At 34.8% G+C, this 20,467-nt stretch overlaps 1 protein-coding gene across 5 annotated transcripts; it reads left to right on the forward strand.

Annotated features, from left to right (window-relative positions):
* Positions 1-7,564: 7,564 nt before the first annotated feature.
* Positions 7,565-18,968, forward strand: LOC131037512 (flowering locus K homology domain). Of its 5 annotated transcripts, XM_057969673.2 has the most exons (8): positions 7,577-7,720; positions 7,888-7,977; positions 9,467-9,755; positions 10,027-10,285; positions 14,082-14,230; positions 14,399-14,671; positions 14,852-15,046; positions 18,291-18,968. In XM_057969673.2, exons 3-8 carry the CDS (start codon positions 9,489-9,491, stop codon positions 18,642-18,644), a joined length of 1,497 nt encoding a protein of 498 aa, XP_057825656.1. In that variant the 5' UTR covers positions 7,577-7,720; positions 7,888-7,977; positions 9,467-9,488; the 3' UTR covers positions 18,645-18,968. The 5 variants fall into 5 exon arrangements, with proteins under 5 accessions (XP_059063384.1, XP_057825654.1, XP_057825655.1 ...); XM_059207401.1 differs by lacking the exon at positions 7,888-7,977 and having other exon boundaries at positions 7,565-7,720; positions 9,384-9,755; XM_057969671.2 differs by lacking the exon at positions 7,888-7,977 and having other exon boundaries at positions 7,567-7,720.
* The last annotated feature ends 1,499 nt before the right edge of the window (positions 18,969-20,467 follow it).

The raw sequence follows: 20,467 nt of genomic DNA on the forward strand, positions 1-20,467 counted from the left end.
AACTAGAGGAGGTGGTAGGGGGGAGGAGTTTGAGGAGGAGGATGGTTCATCTGAGGAGACAGAGCCAAAGGAGTCAAGGGAGGAGGTGATGGGTGGGATGGATGAGGAGGAAGAGGAGGATGTGCGACCTTTGATTAGCCAAAGGAGGATAGGTATACCTCCACCTGCTGCCCCATCACAGGTTACAGTAGCACAGGTGGGTCAGGATCCACAACCTTCACAACCATCCTATCAGTGCCATCACATCAGTAGCAGCCTTTGATAGCAACTCTAAAGTCATCAGTATAGAGGCTACAGGGTCACTTGACACAGGCACAGGCTCGGACTGCCCAGCTACAGAGACAGGTCACTACGGTGTCTCCGGAGCAAGATACAGACGGGCATAGAGAGATACAGCTCAGCGGGAGTTGTAGGTAGCACAGGATCAGATATCACAACTACAAACACAGGTTGCTATAGTCACTGCTGAGTGGGATACTGAGATAGAGAGGCATGGGCATGTCGAGGATCTTGCCCAGTCTCTTCAACAAGTTGCATCTTAGGGGCCATTTGATGAGACATTGAGAGAGATGTTGTATCAGATTGGCTGAGCAGATTATTACAGGGGTTTGTATTTCTAGGCAGTACCTTCATATAGGCGAGCATAGTCTTTTGTTCAGAGCTCGAGGCGCAGGGGTTCTCAGCGAGAGGGCGTTAGCCAAGGGGTTACAAGACCTAGGAGAGATCCTGGTGGAGATGGTATAGGTGCCAGTGGTAGTCAAGGTTCTAGACCAGCAGATTCTAAGGTGTAATTATGTTGGTGTAATTAAGGTGTTTTGCCTTGGTTATTTCTCACCTAGATCCTAATTACCTATCACTTAAGCTTACTCAGGGACCACATAGGAGTTTGTTGGAGCATCTCCACTTTAGGTGGCATTGTCATGTTATCTTTTCCACTTTACATGGTGTCTCCACCTTTAGTGCTTTTATCACATTATCATATCCACCTTCCGTGATTGCACTTTTCCACCTTAGATGGGTGATAGATACCTTTAGCGGCGTTCTCACACTATCACTTTTCCACTTTGGGTGGGATGATAGTTTTTCACTTAGGTTATCATGTCTTTAGATAATGACACTTGTAAAATTAACTCATTCACTCCTTTGTACTCACCTTAGCTATATAACCAAGGGGTCTCCAATGCACATTTGTCATATTGTATTGCATCATTGATAGGAATATAGTTTATTCTTGTCAACTTCTATCTCTCTTGTTGTTGTTCATTTCATTTGGCCTCTAGATTTGGGTGGCTACCTTCATAGCCAAATCTTACAACCTTGATTGTTTCACAGGTCGTTAGTTTTATTTTTTTCAAGAGCAACAATTTGTAGCTAAGTTGGGGGGTTCTAACCTATATAAAATTGGTCACATAATATGCAATACTGCTATGCATAAAAATGAGTATATGACTTATACTTAAGAGTTTATAGATGAGTTTGTAACTAGAGGTAATAAACATACGATAATAGTCAACTAGGACCAATGGAAGATTGACTATGATAATTCTTTAAAAATATATTTAAAAAAATCTTAGTTGCCATATAAACTTGAATAACTCTATCTTGTCGAATAAGATTTAGATTTTTTTGATAATCAAAGCATGCCTTATTTTATTATTTGAAAGCATAAAAATGATATTAGAATTCTACACCATTGTAACATAAATAGGTTTATTTACTAAAAAAGAAAATAGAGAATTTAACCATTAGTCAAGATTAAATGAAATTAGCTCTTGAATGATTTAAGGTCATGCAATTTTTTTTGAAAAAACAGAGGTGTGAACATGGGAAGTAAAACTTAATCCTTGTTTGCACATTACTAGATACTTAAATGAATAAATTGAATATTTAGTGAATGCTCAAAATTTTTATAAAGTTCTAATGCTTGAATTCCAAAACAAAATATATTAGCATTATTATTATATGTTAATATAGATAGTTCTACAAGTCAATATGAGAAATTATTACTACTATATATCATCATTTCTTGAAGATAACTCAAACATAGAGAAATTTAGGTTATGATAATAATTAATTCAGTTTGAATTATTTTGGAAATGTTATATATATAAATATGTATGTTTGTGTAAAAAATAAAGTTCAAGTACATACTTATATGTAGGTGATGCCCTGCAAAATGGACAAGGTTAGTCTAAGATAAACAACACAAGACACAAAAGAAAATCGTTAGTGTTATTCAATAAAAAACTAATCTAAACAGGCATATCAAGAGAGACACTAAAATCATGCTAATATATCTAACAAATGAAACAAAGATAATGAGACATCTCCAAATGCCTCTTAGCATGTTCTTAGCTCCTTCTCCCTTGTTCCTCTCCTCTCCAAGTTCCAAAATAGTGTAGCTCTCAGCAGCTTTTTGCACTATGGATGCTTATGGAGGATTGAGATTGTAGTATTGTGCTCCAAATGTAAAATGAAAAGCTAATATCAAGCTATTGATGCTAAAATGATCTATTTTAACCAAAATGACAAGATATTAGTTAATTATGCTAAAATGCTCTCTTAAAATGCCTATAGCTTAAATGCATACAAGTTTTCAGGATCTGGATTATGAAGAAATGGGCTCTATTTATAGGAAAAATGGAGCAATGGATGGTTGAGATTGAGCAATCTCAACAAGGGTCAGGATTGAATGATTTCAAATCCATGTGAGGGCTTTCAACCCAATCCCAGGATGACAAGTGTCAATGTGAGATAGGTTGAGAGGGGAGGGAATAAACATTAAATGCTTGATATGACTTTGGAAGTTAAAGTCAAGGTTAATTGAATCTCTTTATTTAAAGAATAAAGCTTTTATCCAATGGATAAACTCTTGTGCAAATGTGAAATGGATAAATATGGTCAAAACAATAAATGTTTTGGGGAGACAAGTTTGAAATAACCATAAATGGTTATGTAAGAGCCATAAATGGTCATGTAAGAGCCATTAGTGGTTTTGGAAGACTTTGGGGGTTAATTTGTTGAACACACAAAGCATTAAATGCTTTTCAAAGACTTTGAAGTCTTTGAGAAGTGACTCCATTTTGCTTAGGAATGTGACAATAATTAGGGGATGGATTAGGCTAATTAGGAAGGGGTTAGAAGAATCTAGAAGGGGATTAGATTTTTGCAAGTGGATTTGGTGGGTGAGGGAAAATAGGATTTTATTAAAATAAAAATTCATTTATTTCAATAAATGTGTGCAAGTTGCATTTGTAGGAAAATGCAAGTGGGGTGGGGATAATGATTTAAATAAATATTTTTATTTAATTTATTTAAAAGAGGAAAAGGGGATTTTAATTAAATAAATAGATTTTATTTATTTAATTGATTTGAATTTGATTTAATGAATTAATTAAAATAAAATAAATAATTTATTTAATTAATAGAAGAATGTTTGGGGATGAATTAATTAAATATTAATTTAATTAACTGGTGGCTAGTGCATTTTTAATCAAATAAATATCGAATATTTATTTAATTAAGCTGGACAGATTTGTGTGACTACGGTAGGTATATTTATATTGCATATATTTATTTTCATGGACTTGAAGTTCTTAGTTTCAATTTTGTAGAAAAAGTACTTAAATTATATAGGTTGAAATGTGTTTGGTCTTGTAAAATATAAGAGGTTGAGTTATTGTGAAGTTATTGATTTTCTTTTTATTTTACTTTTCATCATCAATCAAGTTTATTGAGTTTTAATGTGAATTGAGCAATTTTGTCTTGACTGTGTCAAGTCAAGTTGAGAAAGGAGTGGTGGAAAAATGATCCGCAATTCCATTTAAGGATGTGTTTATTGTATAAAATGCTTGGGAAAAAGTGATGTATATATTGTGTGCATTGCGAGTCTATGGTACTTGATAGGTTACATGATAACCAAATGTCATACTTAGCTAGAAGATATCTAGGGTTGTATGACATGTCACAAGCAATAGATTCACTGGTAATAATTAATGGGGAAAAAATTGGGTCTCTCAAAATTTCATTGAAGGAGATTCACTGATAATTATTAATGCATTAAAATTTGGTGAAATGCATGCATGAAATTTGGTTAAATATATAGTCAGTGCCAAGCATTTTCTAAGTACTTTTAAAGAGTATGAAATTAGGCATGTGAGGTGATCAAGGAATGATGTGGCAAACATGCTATCCAAATGGGCAATGCAACTTGATTATATGCTGACTAGTATGGTGGAAGATTTTTGCAATCTCGAGCTCGATCTCTAAGGAGTAATCATACACCGTTGTTTTCAGATGTTAGTTATGGAAAGTAGTGGTGGCGGGGTAATGTGACAAGGGTCGCCAAGGAGAGAATAAAACCTGCAGTGAAAGCATTTGGTGCCCATAGAAGAGGATGGGTGGCAACAATGTTGCAATATGGAGGCCACCTTCTCCTTGATAATGCTAAGGCAACAATTAGCATTTAGGGGCAAAATCACTACAAAGAGAATGAAAACTCTATTTGAATTTGATGATGTTACTTTCATTTAGATCATGGAAGTTTTGCTTGTGAAGATTTCATGCTGACGAAGCATAGATACTGAACAAATATTGATATTGTTTTGATGGTGGCAAAGTGAGGTCTAAAAGTTGGGAGGAAAGAGGATGTTGAATGGGTGCTTAGAGGCTATGTGGAGAGTGATTAGATCTATGGATTGAAATCGATGCTAGAGAGGGCAAGTGCGGGGGCTGGGTTTTTGTTGACAAAGGAGTCTAAGGGCATGGGTGAGTCCCCTCAACCGCTGATGCCTTTCATTCGTTAGGCGAAGGGGACCAACAAAGATGAGCATAGGGCCGAAGCATTAATCAGTTAAGACTCATTGATCCATTATTTGTTGGAGAAGGATCGTGAACATGCCAAAGGAAAGTGAGAGGCAAAGATGAAGGAAGAGCCAGAAGCATGCTTTGAGCTGAAAGACTGCTAGGTCAATGTACCCTTAAATACAGTGACGAAGTAGTGAAAAGTAATAGAAATTTGTGTTTTTTGTTGTTAAATGTTAGTTTCTGTAATTTTAAGATGAATAATTTTATGTTTATTATAGTGATATAGTTTCGGTGATGTATAGAGAAGAATCTCGATAGGCGAGGGTAAGGCTTGGTGGGTGTTTTGAAATTGACATCATTTTTTATTTTACTATTAAATTGTATATTTGGATGCAAAATGATGGCGAGGTGTAGGCGGGGGTAGGGTTTGGTTGTTTTTACATGCACTCGAACATTGGTTTTTTTTTTGGAAGATTTTTTATGATATGGATAGACAATACTAAATCAGATGTACTCTATTTTTGTTTATCAATAAAATATATATAATGATCGACCCAAAAAAAATAGATAAAAACATAAAGAACTCACATCCTTCTAAATGAAATCTTTTGACAATAAACATTTCTTGCACATAGTTTTTGCAAGTTTTCTCAAATGAACCATGTTCCTAGAAGATTCTATTATGTAATTTCACAAAGTCTTCTTGTGTATCTTCTTGGAAGAAACCCCTCTACGAAATCTACAACTTGATATATCCAAATGGAACCTAGAGGGAAAATCCTCTTGGAAAAATCAAATTATTTTGATAACAAGGTTTTCAATGTTGTGAGTGATATGGTTTATTTATATTGAGAATTGTTTTTAGAGTATTTGCAAAATAAATCATTTGAGAAATCTATGAAGGTATTTCTAGAAGGATCTAATGGGCAAAATTGTCGCGAGAAAATTGAATTATTCTAATAATAAGTTTTTTTAGTGTTGTAGGTGATTTATCTTACTTCCATTGAGGAAGTTACCAGAATACTTCCAAGAGAAATCCTCTAAGAAATCTATAAATATTTCCTAAAAAATACTGTCGGTAAGTACCTCCTAGGAAATCTAAGTCTACTTGCAAGAAAATAGTTGAATCTGTTTGAAGGCCATGAATAAGATATTATTGAAAATTTCTTGTAGAATAAATAAAAACAAACAATAATGAAATAGAAATAAACAAACATCTAACATACAAGAAAACATTAATAAAAATCAAAGAACAAATCTATTCTAAGCTACAACGATATACAAATTTTACTACCAAACAAAAGGAAATAATACAATCTACTAAAGTAGGAAAACTTCGCACCTAGAGCCAAATGCTTCAAATGTAATGCATATTGTTGTAGCACTGAGTTCTTAGATTCAAATTTCACGTGTTGTCTTACTCCTTCTTATGGGTTAGCCAATTGCGGCTAAATCTCCAAGGCAAGGGAATGCTGAGAAAGAGCTTGAATCAAAATATTGAGATAATGCTAATGACTGAATGATTACAATTGGTTTGAAAGATGGTTGAAAAATAATTTTTTTAAAAGAAAAAAATGGCAAAATCTAGTTATACTAATTAAATTTCTCAGATTCTTGCAAATAAATCTATTTGGATATTTTATTTGTGAATACTATAGGGATAGACAAGTATAAAAATTAGGTCTAGATTGGACCAAATTGAAGGAGAAATAAAAGGAAAACTCATGTTTTAAAAGAAATTTGAATTTGTTGCAAAAATAACAAAATCATCACTTTGATGAAATTTCCAGCTTCAATAATTCAAAATCATCATGACAAAAGTTTAAATACCACGATGGAAGCATGAATATTGTGATAGACACTTAAATATTGTGGCGAACACAAAAATACAACACAAACATTTTTGCCATATGTTAAAAAAGATGAATTCACTTGAACACAAAAAAGACAAGTTTTTAACTAGAGCAAAGATATGAGGAAGCATTGTATGACAAACAAAAAATACAAAGATATTGAAGGGGTACTAAAGGGATGATAAATAGGGTTTACCTTGGAGACAAACATCAATTTTATAATCGTGAAAATGATTCACACTTGTAATTTACCTTGAGAAAGGAAATTTGATTTAAAACAAAGAAATGTTTTGTACATAAAAAAGATGTTGGTTCTAATATTCAATTTGAATTCGAGATCAAAGAAAGCAACACATATATATATTTTTTTCGATTGGTAATAGACCAAAGTCGATAAGGTGTACATACCATACCCCCTTTTGGGATTTGATCTTATGACCTCTCTTTCAAGAGCACAAATTCTCCACCACTAGACCAACTCAGGTTGTACAAAAGCAACACATATATTAAATTATGTATAAACATAAAATTCTGAATACACCTATAAATAATAATTTAAAAATAACAATAAAATGAAAGTACAAGATATACACTTTTTCACTAGGAAAATTTTGTTTCCAAAAACAAATATAACTAAAAACTTCTCTTTATAGAATGACAATGACAATTGATTTAATTGATAATACTATATTCTACTATTTTTTAAATAAAAAATATTATAATACAAATAAACAGATTACCAAGAGAGTTAAACAAAATTATTGGCCCATTAGCAACAACAAAATCACTAATCATTTTAGGGGTTCATTGTAGGCCGTTCAACATTATTACTTATTGTTGTATTAATAAAATTGCCAAAAACATATATTCAAAAAATAAAAAAAATAAAGCGGAGAATAGCTTGTATTGATAATTATTAATATCAAATATCGCCTCATCTTCTCTTGGCCTCTTTACTCTCTGTACTGAAGTTATGAATAGCGATGAGTATATAACATCCTTCGCATATATACGCTGAATATATCCCCATTTTCCCCAGAAGCAGGATTTATCAGTCAGAGGTAAGCAAGTTTGCACAATATTGCAGAGCCGGTTTAAATTTCTTTTCTTTTTCTTGTGGGTGCTCTTTTTTTATGGTTTTTTTCGTCTGTTTAATGTGCGTCTCTAGCTAAAGTTCGGCCACATATTTTGATATGCTGTAAGATTTTTAACTTGTTTTATCTTCCAGATCACATTGCCGCCATCAAGATTCAGCTCAGTTGGTAGTATTTACTAGGGAAGCGTTTCCATTGCCGAATAAAAGGGTTTCAAGCATTTTGTATGGACTAAACTTTCGATTTAAGTTCTATTCCCCGTGCTAAACCCTTGCTAAAACCTTAACTAAACCCTAATATTTTAGGGTTTTGGTGAAGTGCGGTTCGTAATGCTTGCACTAAGGGTTTTACTAGGATGTGATTTATTGATCTTGTCCCGGGGGTGCTTTAGATGGTTGAGTTAGCTTGCTTAACTTTTATGTGTGGACTTTTTTTGCCCAGAGAGAACTGCAGTCTTCACGTATTTTTGAGAGCAAGTTTTAAGCTTTAGGCCCCGGAGTGTTGGGTTAGTTTTTTAGATATAGGCTTTTTTTCTAGACCCTCTTAGACTTTTTTTCTAGACCCTCTATCACACTCTTTGAGTTCTGTGGTGTCTCTGTAAGGGTAAATGCTACAGGGTAATACCTCTTGCTGGTTGAGTAGAGTTTAGACTTGGGATTCTTCTGTTTGAAGCACTTGAGTGATTGATTATTCCTATGATTAGATGTAATCTCTGGGTCAGTGTGATTGTTATGACTGCCACTGCAGAAGACTTTGTCTTTAGTTGGTAATGTAGGTTATTGTTTGACCTCTGAGCTCCGACGTGTTTGAAATTTGTTATAATAATAATTTTATGTAAACTGAGTAAATGTTCTAGATGTTAATGTGGCAAGTCTTCTGCTCAAAATGGATGACAGAGCACCCTGATGTCTGCATCTGGGCAGACACAGTTTTTTTGGGTGAGCAGAAGTTAGAGTATTGTGATTTTAATATTTAACGATTGCTGTACTGTGCTGCTGAATTCCACGTGTGAGGGGTAACTTACCAGGTCAACAGGACAATCTTACCTCTTGCGACCAGTGCATATCCTTTTTAGAAAATGTCTTTACAAACGAAAGTATGGTTTAGCATTAGTTCTCTGAGTTTTATCAGCTCGAAATAAATTCCTCATGGAACCCTCTGTTTTGCCCTAACCCTAAAATTTTGATGTAATAATGCTCAGTCACAGAATGCAGATAGTAGGTTTCCAGGCTCTAGAGGGCAATGTGGTTTCTATCTTATTCATTTGAAATTGAAATTGGACACTTTCTAGTCATCGAAACTTGCCTTAAATCAGATCTAAATGGGAAGGAAACTATAACTAATAATTTTAACCATCTGTTTGTATTGTCAGTATATGTCGTAGTTGTTTTTGATAATTGTTATGCTGATAAATATAAAACAATTAATGAAATATTTCTGGGTTTGAGTTTTCTGTTTTGTTTATTTATCAAGAGATACCTTTTGTTTTTTTGTTGTGTATTCATGCCATTGTGTGCAACGTTGGACTCTCTATTTATTTGATTTGGTCTAGTGACACAGACAGAGAAAGTTAATATTTCTTCACTTGTGACTGCCTCTTACTTGATCTGATAGTCTGTATTGAGTCCAGGCCAAGAGAAACAGGTCGACCTTCTTTAGTTTCTGTGGTGAAGCTCCAAGCTCTTTGTGTTGATACCTGGATATTTTGGATAGGGTCAGTCTCAACTATTGAAAAATGTCAACGGCGCTAGAATCTATGCAAGAACCTAGAAATATTACTCCTGGTCAGAAAAGAGGACGGGATGAGGAGACAGCAGCTGGAACTGGTCCTGATAAAAGGTGGCCTGGCTGGCCTGGAGAGAGTGTTTTTCGATTGCTTATAACTAGTCAGAAGGTTGGTGGGATAATTGGTCGCAAGGGAGAGTTTGTGAAGAAAATGTGTGAGGAGACCAAATCTCGCATCAAAATTCTAGATGGAGTGCCAGGCATCCCTGACCGTGTTGTAAGTTACATATTCATCTAGCTCAAGAAATGATTATTTAAAATTAAAATAATTTATTTACTATACGTAACATGATAATGCAAGCTAACAATGTTGCTCTTATGCTGTAATTCTGGTGAATTCTGTTGCTTATTTTGGATTTGCTACATGTAGTTAATCTTTTATTTAAACTATCATAGCATAGTATTTTAATAATTAACAATTGATATTTATTATCAGATATGAATTTGTATTCAATGTTAAATGTAATTGTTAATTTGTTGTGTTTTAGGTTATGATCTCAGCAAAGGATGAACCCGATGCGGCAATCTCCCCAGCTATGGATGGGGTACTTAAGGTTCACAAGCGCATAATTGAGGGTATAGATGGGATGGCAGATTCTGGTCGAGCACAACAAGGTGTGGGGGGATCGATTTCAACTCGGATGCTGCTACCTGGGACACAGTCTGGAAGTTTAATAGGAAAGCAAGGATCAACAATAAAGTCAATTCAGGAAGGTTCAGGTGCCAGTGTTCGAGTACTTGGGCCTGGTATTATCCTAATTCTTGTTGTTTTTAAACTAGTTTATATTTTGTATATTTACATTCCAGAGCGGGGTATTTCATTATTGCTGGATTATAAATGGTATTTGTGTTTGTTTTATGATAAAGTATGTTTGCAAAGGTTGCCATTTTGGAAATGTTTTAAGTCATGGTTATATCTGTTGTTTTTTTGATCGATTAATTGGGACATGATAAAATTCTTAGTTGCTAAAAATTCTGAGACTTATGTTTTGGGCCTTGGCACATCGAAATGGTTGTCTTGTGTTCAAACACATTCATGAATTTCAGAAGATGCATCTGGCACTCTAGTTATGAGGCTGAGTCTGTTATATTAACACAGATCCTATATAGCTATTAACTACAAAGTGTTTTTAAAGCCATAAGAGTAAGTAGGGTTTAGTAGCATGCAAGGCTGTAATGCTTAATGCATGGTAAACTTCATGTTTTGATACATTGGGTTATTATTAACGCCTAGTTTCCCTGAACCAGATTACAACTACAAATTATTATTACTTTTGACGTCTCATTGTTAAATGTGTCCATACCTTGTCACCATGGGATGTGATTGTTATGTGTAGCATGTTACTTTACCAGCTTGAATAGTAAGGGGAAATGATTTTTTGATAGATATAAGCTTTTATTACATGAGTGCAGCAAGGCTTTTTAAATTTGGAAACTGCTTGACTAAGTGTCATGCCCTGCCATGAATGGATGCCAATACCGTAGAAAAATTGTGAAATCTTGAGACGACAATTTTCCAGAGAGAGCGATCTGAAAACATTATCAAGAGAGCACTGGATTAAGGATGAACAGCGACCCCTCATGAAGGATAACCACTCCAAAAGTCGCACACCTCGAGGGAAATGATAGGATATGAAATCATGATGGGAAGAAGACAACAAGGGCATTGAAGGAGAGACCATAAGGCATTCGATCAAGCAATAGATTTGCAGTTCACAATTAATTAAACTAGACATCAGACTTATATGCTGTTCAAGTATTTGGTATAATGCATAATGCATGGCATTTTCATGTGGCTGATATGTTATCTTGTCTTCCACTTGATAGGAAGTAGAAATGTTAAGAAGTTAATATATTGCTACTGATTTATGGTTTATATGTTGCTATTCTTGCCATTCTGATGTCTATGCATAAATAGAGTATATATATGTAAGATCCCTTAATACCTTAAACAACCATCCCATTATGAAGGGGAGAAAGTACATATGAGGGATGCAAGTAGCTAGGGATCCATTTAAGTGGAGACTCCCCGAATGGGGCTGGGAGGTTGAATGGTGGGTGTCATTCTGTGCTCCTGGGCATGATGGAATGGCTCGAGGCTCCTTGTATGATCTCCTCGGGGGCTCCATAATGTGGATGGATTGTTAGAGAAAGTATTATTGCATCCTACATGCTCAGTCATAAGAGGATGAATAAGATAGGATGTGCAAATACAAGCATTCCAGTAGGTAGACCACTCCATGTTGGGTGTCCAATGTGCCTACCAGTTGGAGCCACGAGGGAGAGTGTTTGCTCTTGGGCTAAGTGTGAAGATTGCTTCGGGCCGATCCTATCATACTCCTTCATTTAAACTCTACTGTGATTAGATCTACCTAGTGGATTATGTTAATTATATGCTTTGGTACTCATGTGTGATTACTAGCCCTAATGGGAAATAATCGATATTTATGGATCATGCATATTATTTAATGGGGTTGCAAGACTTAAATTAGGGTTTATCTTGTAAAAAGGGAATTTTAAATGGTCAAATTATACCTATAACGATCTTACATTTCTTATTTGAATGGAATTTGTGATTTAGGACAAGATTTAGGGTAATTCCCAAGAGGGGACATTACACTAAATGTGCTCCTAAATCAACATATAGGACAGAACTTTACAGCTTCGATAAAATATAGGAAGGGAGCCCAATGATATTACTACAACATGGCTGGCATCTAGGGGGGAACGTAGGATATGGTAAATATGCTGTTGGTGAAAAGTCCTGGTCAGAAATGAGCTAGCATTTGAGTAATGCTTAGGTAGGTGGATTTTTTCTAGTATTTATTATCATGTTAAGCAGTGAGTGTTACATTGGAATTTGTTCACCTCTGATCCCCAAATATGACACCCTGGTATCCCCGTCCCCTAAGTTTTTTTGTAGACATGGATGGCAGGTGACACCACCTGGCCATCCCCTGTCAACGAGATATTAGGAGGGCTGTCCTCAAAAACACCCATTTTGGAGGCCTTATGTCTTGGGGATGTGTACATGTCTCATATTTTTTTTGGTTTTAAAAAATAGTAATCATTTAATAAAAGATGTTTTTTTTGGACATTTTGTCATTTGTAAATTTGGACCTTTTGCCATAATGAAAAAAATATTCTTTTTTTTTGTTGCTGCTATATTTGAACCTTTGGATGTTGAATCTCAAATTTGATGTGCTAAATGCTAAGTTAATGGGTTTGCTGGCTGCCTGGCCTGATCTGGGTCCGGCGTACTGGTCCAGTTCGCCAACAGGTCCGACAATCTTTTTAAGGAATCCGTCAAAATTTTTTGCAGTCATCTGTTGGGAAATTTTTGCTCAATTTCTATTGTTTAAGTTAATTTTCATGGTTGTTTATTTTGTTCAGTATATTTGAAACACGAATCTCAAAATATATGCATCCACAATTATAAATGTATTGACACGGCTGTTTATTTGGCATTCCCAAATCATATTTTTGGGATTATTTCCAGGCTATCATAATGATTGTAAATTAAAATATAGGAATACACCTTGGTCTTTAAATTATATTATATTATATTATTAATTATCATATAATATAATATAATATTTATTATGTAATATATATTCATTTAATCTTAAGTTGCTGGTTCGGGTTTGGGTTTGGGTTTGGAAACCCGGTTCGCTGTTTCGTCAAAATTTTGAAAAAGGGTTCGGGTTCGTTAATACAATTTTTGTACGAATGAACCCAAACCCTTTTTCAAAATTTTGTCGAACCGGATTTTCGAACCCGAACCTGAACTGGCAACTTAGAGTAAATGAATTACTAAATTTTAACCTTAATATCCTGTACAGGGAAACTTTTAAATGCTCAAATTTACACACATGCGTGCATGCACACACATTAATTCTGTCCTTGATAAATGGTCTCTGAGACTGCTGTCCCCAAAACATCGTCTGGTTACTTGTCATCCCTGTCCTGAAAATGCCATGGAACATAGGCTCTAAGATTAACTTGTTTGCTGAGTATCAATATATGTGAATTTTTTCTGGAGAAGACTGCATATGGTGGGGTTTTTGAGAAGCACCCGATAATGTAGAAAATAAATAGGGCAATTAAGTGGCCACAAACTATGCCTAATTCAGATTTAGAGCCCTATAAATTTTAGAAAACAGGTTGTGTTTGCTTTTATGCTTATACAGAAGTTGTGCCTTAGAAGAGGTAGTTTCATGGATCTTTTTTCTAACTTATTATGTTCCTTTAATTTTTCTGCATCTCTTACATGTTTCACTTTTCTAAGTTGTATATATTGTTTAATATTTTGATTTTCTTTCTCTTCAATATGTTTAGTTTAGATGTTCATACTGATAAATTTCCATAAATTAATGCCTTCGAAAGGTGTCTTACGAGGAGGTTATTCCAAAAGTCTTGTAATATTTATGTTATTCTGTCATGTTTACAAGCATTAGTGTTAGGAATTGTGTGCTATGAGCATACAGTTGTTTGTATCAATTTCATTCAAAGAGTTTTTATAGATGCTTTCCGAATGGTGCAGAGGATGTTCCTATTTGTGCCTTACCAGAGGACAAAGTGGTTGAGATACAAGGAGAGCCTGGAAGTGTACACAAAGCTATAGAACAAATTGTTTCACATTTACGGAAATTTTTGGTTGATCGGACTGTTCTTCCTCTGTATGAGTCAAATGTAATCATCCTACCCTGGTAACCCGTAGTTGAATTTTTACACCATGACATATTCCAGAGTTCAATGGCAGACATGTTTCTATCGTTTTCATGTTTGATTGTTAATATTTGTGTGTTAATAATTGTTTTGAATATAAACAAGTAATGTGTTTTTCTGTTTCCTTGTCAGATGTCAATGGCCAAGCCACCTCAGATGGAGCAAAACATGCCCCAACAGCCTTGGAGCCACAGCCACAATAGCACATTACCTAGTGGTGGAGGTGGTCTTGGAAACAACTCACATTACACACCTATTGCTCCTCAACGTGATAGTTATTATCCTCCCTCAGACCTTCCCCCTGCAGATACTCGGTCACAGCATGGCTTGAACATGTATGGTAGAGATCCAGCACTTAGCAGTCATTCAGCTGCAAATCCACAGCCAGCACCTGTTATCACACAGGTATTATCATATGCTGTAGTTTTAAGCGTATACCACTTGGGCTCCATGCATAACTTCTGCTCAGAATCATATAAAAATTTCTTGCTTTCTTTTGTAGGTTACTCAGCAAATGCAAATACCTTATCATATACAGAGTAAATTTTGCTCAAATCATTTAAACTTTTCTTACTTCTTTTGTAGGTTACTCAGCAAATGCAAATACCCCTATCATATGCAGATGCTGTGATTGGAACAGCTGGGTCAAACATCAGCTACTGTCGTAGGGCCAGTGGAGCAATAATAACTGTACAAGAAACTAGAGGAGTGCCAGGTGAAATGACAGTTGAAATACATGGAACTGCAACTCAAGTACAAACAGCACAGCAATTGATCCAGGTTGTTATGTCTGACTTCCAATGTGTTCTTTGAAATTCTGGACAAATTAGATTTTTAACTGATTTTCTCCCAGAGCTTCTCTACGGTCCGGGTACCGTGGGTGTTCTTCTTATTTGATTGCAGTTTAGGGCTATGGTCGTGTCTCACATTTTTCTTGGGCTCCAAGTATGGTTTTCTCAAATTCATCTGCTTTGAATTTGTCTTTGAAAGTAACCTGATTCTTTAAAGCATAAAAAATTGAGTGAAGCTTCACATCAAATGCGAGAAGCTAAATGTTTAAGTTTAGAGTTAATATATATAAGATTGATAACAGATAAAGATGATGACTTTTAACATCTTTTAAACTAAAATGCTTTGTAGAACCTATGAAAATGCACCACACAGGTTACATTTGAGTAATCCTTGTTATTGCTGCTCTTCAATTATGTAACACAATTATTCATGTATGGAAGTGGCATTCATGTGTTTGGTCTCATTATGGCAACCCTTATCTTTCTTCCTAAATTGCCAGTTTGGGGTTTGGGTTTGCTATATGGCAGATTTTGTTTCCCTGGTTTGGCAAGCTGGGTACAGGTGAGGTACAGGTGAGCTTACATTCCCACACACACTTATATAACAGATTTATTAAGTTATTAACACTTAAAACATATAAATTTGTAAGAAAAATCATTATTTTATTCACACAATAAGTAAATTTTGTGAATTTCATATTTGAAGGAAGAGTAATACCTAATGGGGATCACCATAACAATAATCTTCTAAAATAGAGATATTTTGGTGGCCCTCACCATGGGAATATATTTTATGAAAGGGAACAAACCTTGTTGAGGATGGTGTCAAAGATATAGTTTGATATACTCAAATTTTAGAGCCTAGTAGTTGACAGACACAAGATGATCAAGATTTTTTGACAGGAGTTTCCTCAATGTGTCGGTTTCACTTAATTTCTTAATTTAACTTGGCCGAAGTCAAGTTAGCACACTCAGTTCTGTTATGTCTTGTGTACATTATAATCCATTACATTCACAACTTATAGATCTGTCAAGCTAACCAGTTGAGAAGGCAGGTACCCAGTTAAAAGATTGCTTTGGAGGTGGGGTGCGTGCAGATGGTTGCATTTTGCCAGAGACACGGGAATTCTTCTGAAAATTATTAGCCATAATAAAAACGTGACCTTGAACAAAAATAATTAGCACTTAATTTAACTTGGCCCAAGTCAAGTTAGCACACTCATTTCTGTTATGTCTTGTGTACATTATAATCCATTACATTCACAACTTATAGATCTGTCAAGCTAACCAGTTGAGAAGGCAGGTACCCAGTTAAAAGATTGCTTTGGAGGTGGGGTGCGTGCAGATGGTTGCATTTTGCCAGAGACACGGGAATTCTTCTGAAAATTATTAGCCATAATAAAAACGTGACCTTGAACAAAAATAATTAGCATCTCTGCTTGTGTGTATGGCTGCCACTGGGTTTACCCATGGCTATCTTGGCCCTGTATCTCGACCGAATGAATATATGGAGTCAAATAGCTGAACCTTGTAACGTAGCTTTCATCTTGATCCTTTGTGCCAGCTGTGTTTGTTTGCTTTGCAAAAGGAAAAGAGATTGAAGATAGTAACCATTCAAATCATACATGTGGGTGAAATAGAAATGAAACTAGAAATAGAGGTGTACACAAGTCATATTGATTCCTATAAGCTACAAGTTCTTGAATATTATTTGAATTATAATTTTGTGAATTTTCTTCTCACATTGTTTATGGCAGGGCGACTTAGAAGAAAACTTTGTTCATTCTCAATTTCATTAGGTCTCTAATGTTTTTTTGGTTAGTCCAATGACCAGTTTAACTATGCAGGTCATGAGTATTAGTCTGTATTTTGGTAGTTTTCTCTGGATGTAGCTTACAACTTTTAAAAAATGATTTGATCTTTCAAACTAGGACAGTAAAATCTGTCATGCTTCAACATCCTCCTATTAGCAATTTTATTGTTTTTACATGTTTTTTCTTCAAACTTCGTATGGATGTAAAATTTGATTTTATCAACAATCTCTTTTAGATTGTCATAATTGTTGTTCCAGTATCTAAGCCAGGCTTCAGTTTCGCTTATCCAACATTTTCAGACTAGGGTGACTACTATTCATGAATATTATATTGGAGGATCTGTAGGTACATCAATTGAGAAGTGTTTGTGTTTAAATTCTGAAATTAAATGTCTAGTCACAACTTTAGATTCCACCAAGCAATCATCATTTGGAGAATAAAGCATCCTCTTGAGCTCCACTGTAGGCCAACCAAAGACCTTTTATCTTTTGGAAAGTGCAAATCTTACATGGTACAAGGAGAAATTACTTTAAACCTTCAGTCATGCTGCTTTGATCGGAACATCGCTAGAATCATCTTGATAATCATATTAGTTGCATTTGCTATCCAAGGTGATCTTTGAGGTCATTTAATGAGAAAAATTTGTAGCTATCCATTAAGAAAAACACCTGGATTGTCAGAGGTATTTTCTGATGTACTTTGCTTTGCCTCTTAGTCCATGACTTCCCTAGAAAAGCAGTAAACCCCAGTAAGGTGAATTATCTGCATCTTGGCCATCCTTTTGAATTGATGGTCTAGTTTTAGAGATGATGTTTTTCGTTGATGAAAGTATTGATTGTGATTGTCAAACCTAGTTCGGTCAAAAAATAGCTTTGTACTTGCCAAAAGTCTTTCATGGTGAGGAATGATAAAAATAACTCTCAGACTTCTAATACAGTCTGATGGGAATAAATCTAGATTCTATATACTCTCAATATTGTGAATATTATCTATGCAGTGAGGTGTGCCTGCATAAGGAGATGGAGACATCTCAACGAAGGTTTTGTATTAATCTTGTTACCTTGCAGGTTTAAAATAATTACCTAGTTGCAATTAAAATTGTCAACTATTGTTTTAGCTCCTAACAGTATCTCAAAAAACGTCTGTTTTAGAAGATTATTGTTCTAAATCTCTAACCATCTAAAATTGAATGGGAAGGTGCATTTGGGTGATGTTTTTTCATCTTCAATTAGAATGTCTGGTATGGTTCGGAATTGTTGATTTTTGGAGATGTCAAGTCATGCATACAACTTAATTTATCAGACTTTCAACTTGTATTCCAAATGTTTTCTGATTTGTATAATAACTCTTAAATTTTTTTGATTTTTTGCATACGGGTTACAGCATAGTTCTAAAAATGTTTACATAATACTCTTGCAGAACTTTATGGCAGAGGCTTCAGGGCCACCTGCAGATGCATATAACACGGTCGATACAGGATATAATTCTTATCCCAGTCAAAGCTCAATGTACACTTCCCCACGACAAAATACTGGGCATGCTGGCCATTCTTCTGGAGGTTATGGTCCAAGTTCTGGCACCACTGGAGGTTATGGTCCAAGTGCTGGGCATTCTGGCCCAACTGGAGGTTATGGTCCAAGTACTGGGCATTCTGGTCCAGCTGGAGGTTATGGTCCGAGTGCTGGCCATTCGGGTCCAACTGGAGGATATGGTCCAAATTCTGGACATTCTACTGGGGGTTATGGTTCTCACTACAGCAGCTATCGATATTAGATGGATAGCAAGTACAGACTATCTATGGTTCTGTTCCTAGGAAACCTGAGAAGGTTCTGGATGGTGAACACAATTGAAATGGCTTGGGTGCTTATTAGACTGTGATTTGCACATTACCCAAGTTGATATCAATGCAACATGACTACTGAAATTCTTGAAATTTTGCAATGTCTATAGGATTCCTATTGTGTACCCACGGGTAGGATGTACTTTTTCTCTTGTATGGTATGATTCTACTGTTTTCATAGATGCCATTACAAAGTAAAATTCAATTGGGATGTTTAATGATATTGAGGATTATCAATGTTTTACATGTTCGTAACATCAACTTTGTTATTGGTTCAAAGTCTCTGTACTGTCTATCTTTGTTTTGTAATTAATTTTTATAGTTGCCTATTTTTTCAATTCATCTTCCTGTAGAAGAATTGATTATAGATGTGTTTGAAAATGGTTAAAGTATAGTTGCTTTTGAAGTTTTGAGCAATCTTGGTTTCTTCAAGATTCCAAATTTGCAATATGCCTAAACTGAGATTGAGGACAGTGCAGTGGCTTGTATGAGTCTAATAATTGATGTCCAATGTCTAACCTGGGGTGTATGTTGTCTGCTTTCACTGGTTTAAATTTGTCTGATTATTGATGGCTTATTTTCAAGAAACTGGATTTCTATTTTCATTGAACTTGTTTGTTCCAATGGAAATCATGAACTTAAGAGAAGCCCTAATTCTAGAGTTTCAGCATATGGATTATATTTTGTGTATATATGAAAAAGGCAAATGATAGACTGAATTCTGAAGACGTTTTGTTACCGGAGGTGTAAGTTTAGTATATATATTTTTTATTTTTAATGAAATACGTTATTTTCTATTAATATAGTAGTGAGGAATATTGTGTTCTGAGAAATTATATTTGGGGTCTTTGCATTCTGAAACCATATTGGTTTTTATTCAGTGCGAGCCCGTTGATATATTTTCTAGAATACAATGGTGATAAGTCCTCGAAAACTTGTAATTTAAATGTCAATCAATTAGCAATTTTAGTACACTGAAAATAACTTTTTCTGAAAGTCATCTGCAATTTATACAAATGCATGGCCAGCTTGATCTTGGTGCCGCAATCATTAATCAAATTAGTGGAGGCCTTGTTGCTAGGAGTTTCAATCATTTTATGAATATGATATCAGAAGTGGTGGGTACCCTTCTTTTTGTGTGGATTCAATCATGATTGTTCTAGTTTACTTTTGACATGATCTGCTGTTTCACATATCCTATCTGTTAATTCTAAATAACTATCAATTGTATTGATAGAAAGTGTAGATAAAATTGTGTATTAGTTTTTTTCATCAAATTTTCAGATCACACTATTTTATCTTATTCTTGATGATGAATCACAAGGTGATATGAAATGTTAATGCACAAGCTACTACACAGTTTATCTTCTTCTTGATGATATCAGTTTGATTTAAAATGCAGATGAAATTACTTGCAGTTTTGTCAAGAAGCACACTCTTGATCAATTTCGTGATTGTGAAAGGATTATGCATCAAGGACATATTAGCAAAAATGTCATTGGACTCCACAAAATTTTTCCCCCTTTTTTCAAGTCTACATCTTTTTAAATTTTAATTGTACAAAGTCTTATTAATACTATTAATATAGATTTAAGACGACTCCTTAAACGTAAGTAGAAAAATTAAAAGTATGAGGTTACTATTTCTATAAATAATTTTTGAATAAGTTGAGCCGTTACTGTTAGCCAAAGTAAAAATAAATTAAGCAGCTGTATGCAAGCCTGCCTTAAGAGACATGTTTGTGATGGCAGGTGGG

This window comes from Cryptomeria japonica, chromosome 6, assembly GCF_030272615.1.
Source record: "Cryptomeria japonica chromosome 6, Sugi_1.0, whole genome shotgun sequence".
Lineage (NCBI taxonomy): Eukaryota > Viridiplantae > Streptophyta > Pinopsida > Cupressales > Cupressaceae > Cryptomeria > Cryptomeria japonica.

Coding starts and splice junctions, on each gene's coding strand:
- LOC131037512 (XM_059207401.1), top strand. CDS start 9,489: ATGTCAACGGCGCTAGAATCTATGCAAGAACCTAGAAATATTACTCCT. Junction 9,756..10,026: donor CAGGCATCCCTGACCGTGTT/GTAAGTTACATA, acceptor GTTGTGTTTTAG/GTTATGATCTCAGCAAAGGA. Junction 14,231..14,398: donor TTCCTCTGTATGAGTCAAAT/GTAATCATCCTA, acceptor TTTCCTTGTCAG/ATGTCAATGGCCAAGCCACC.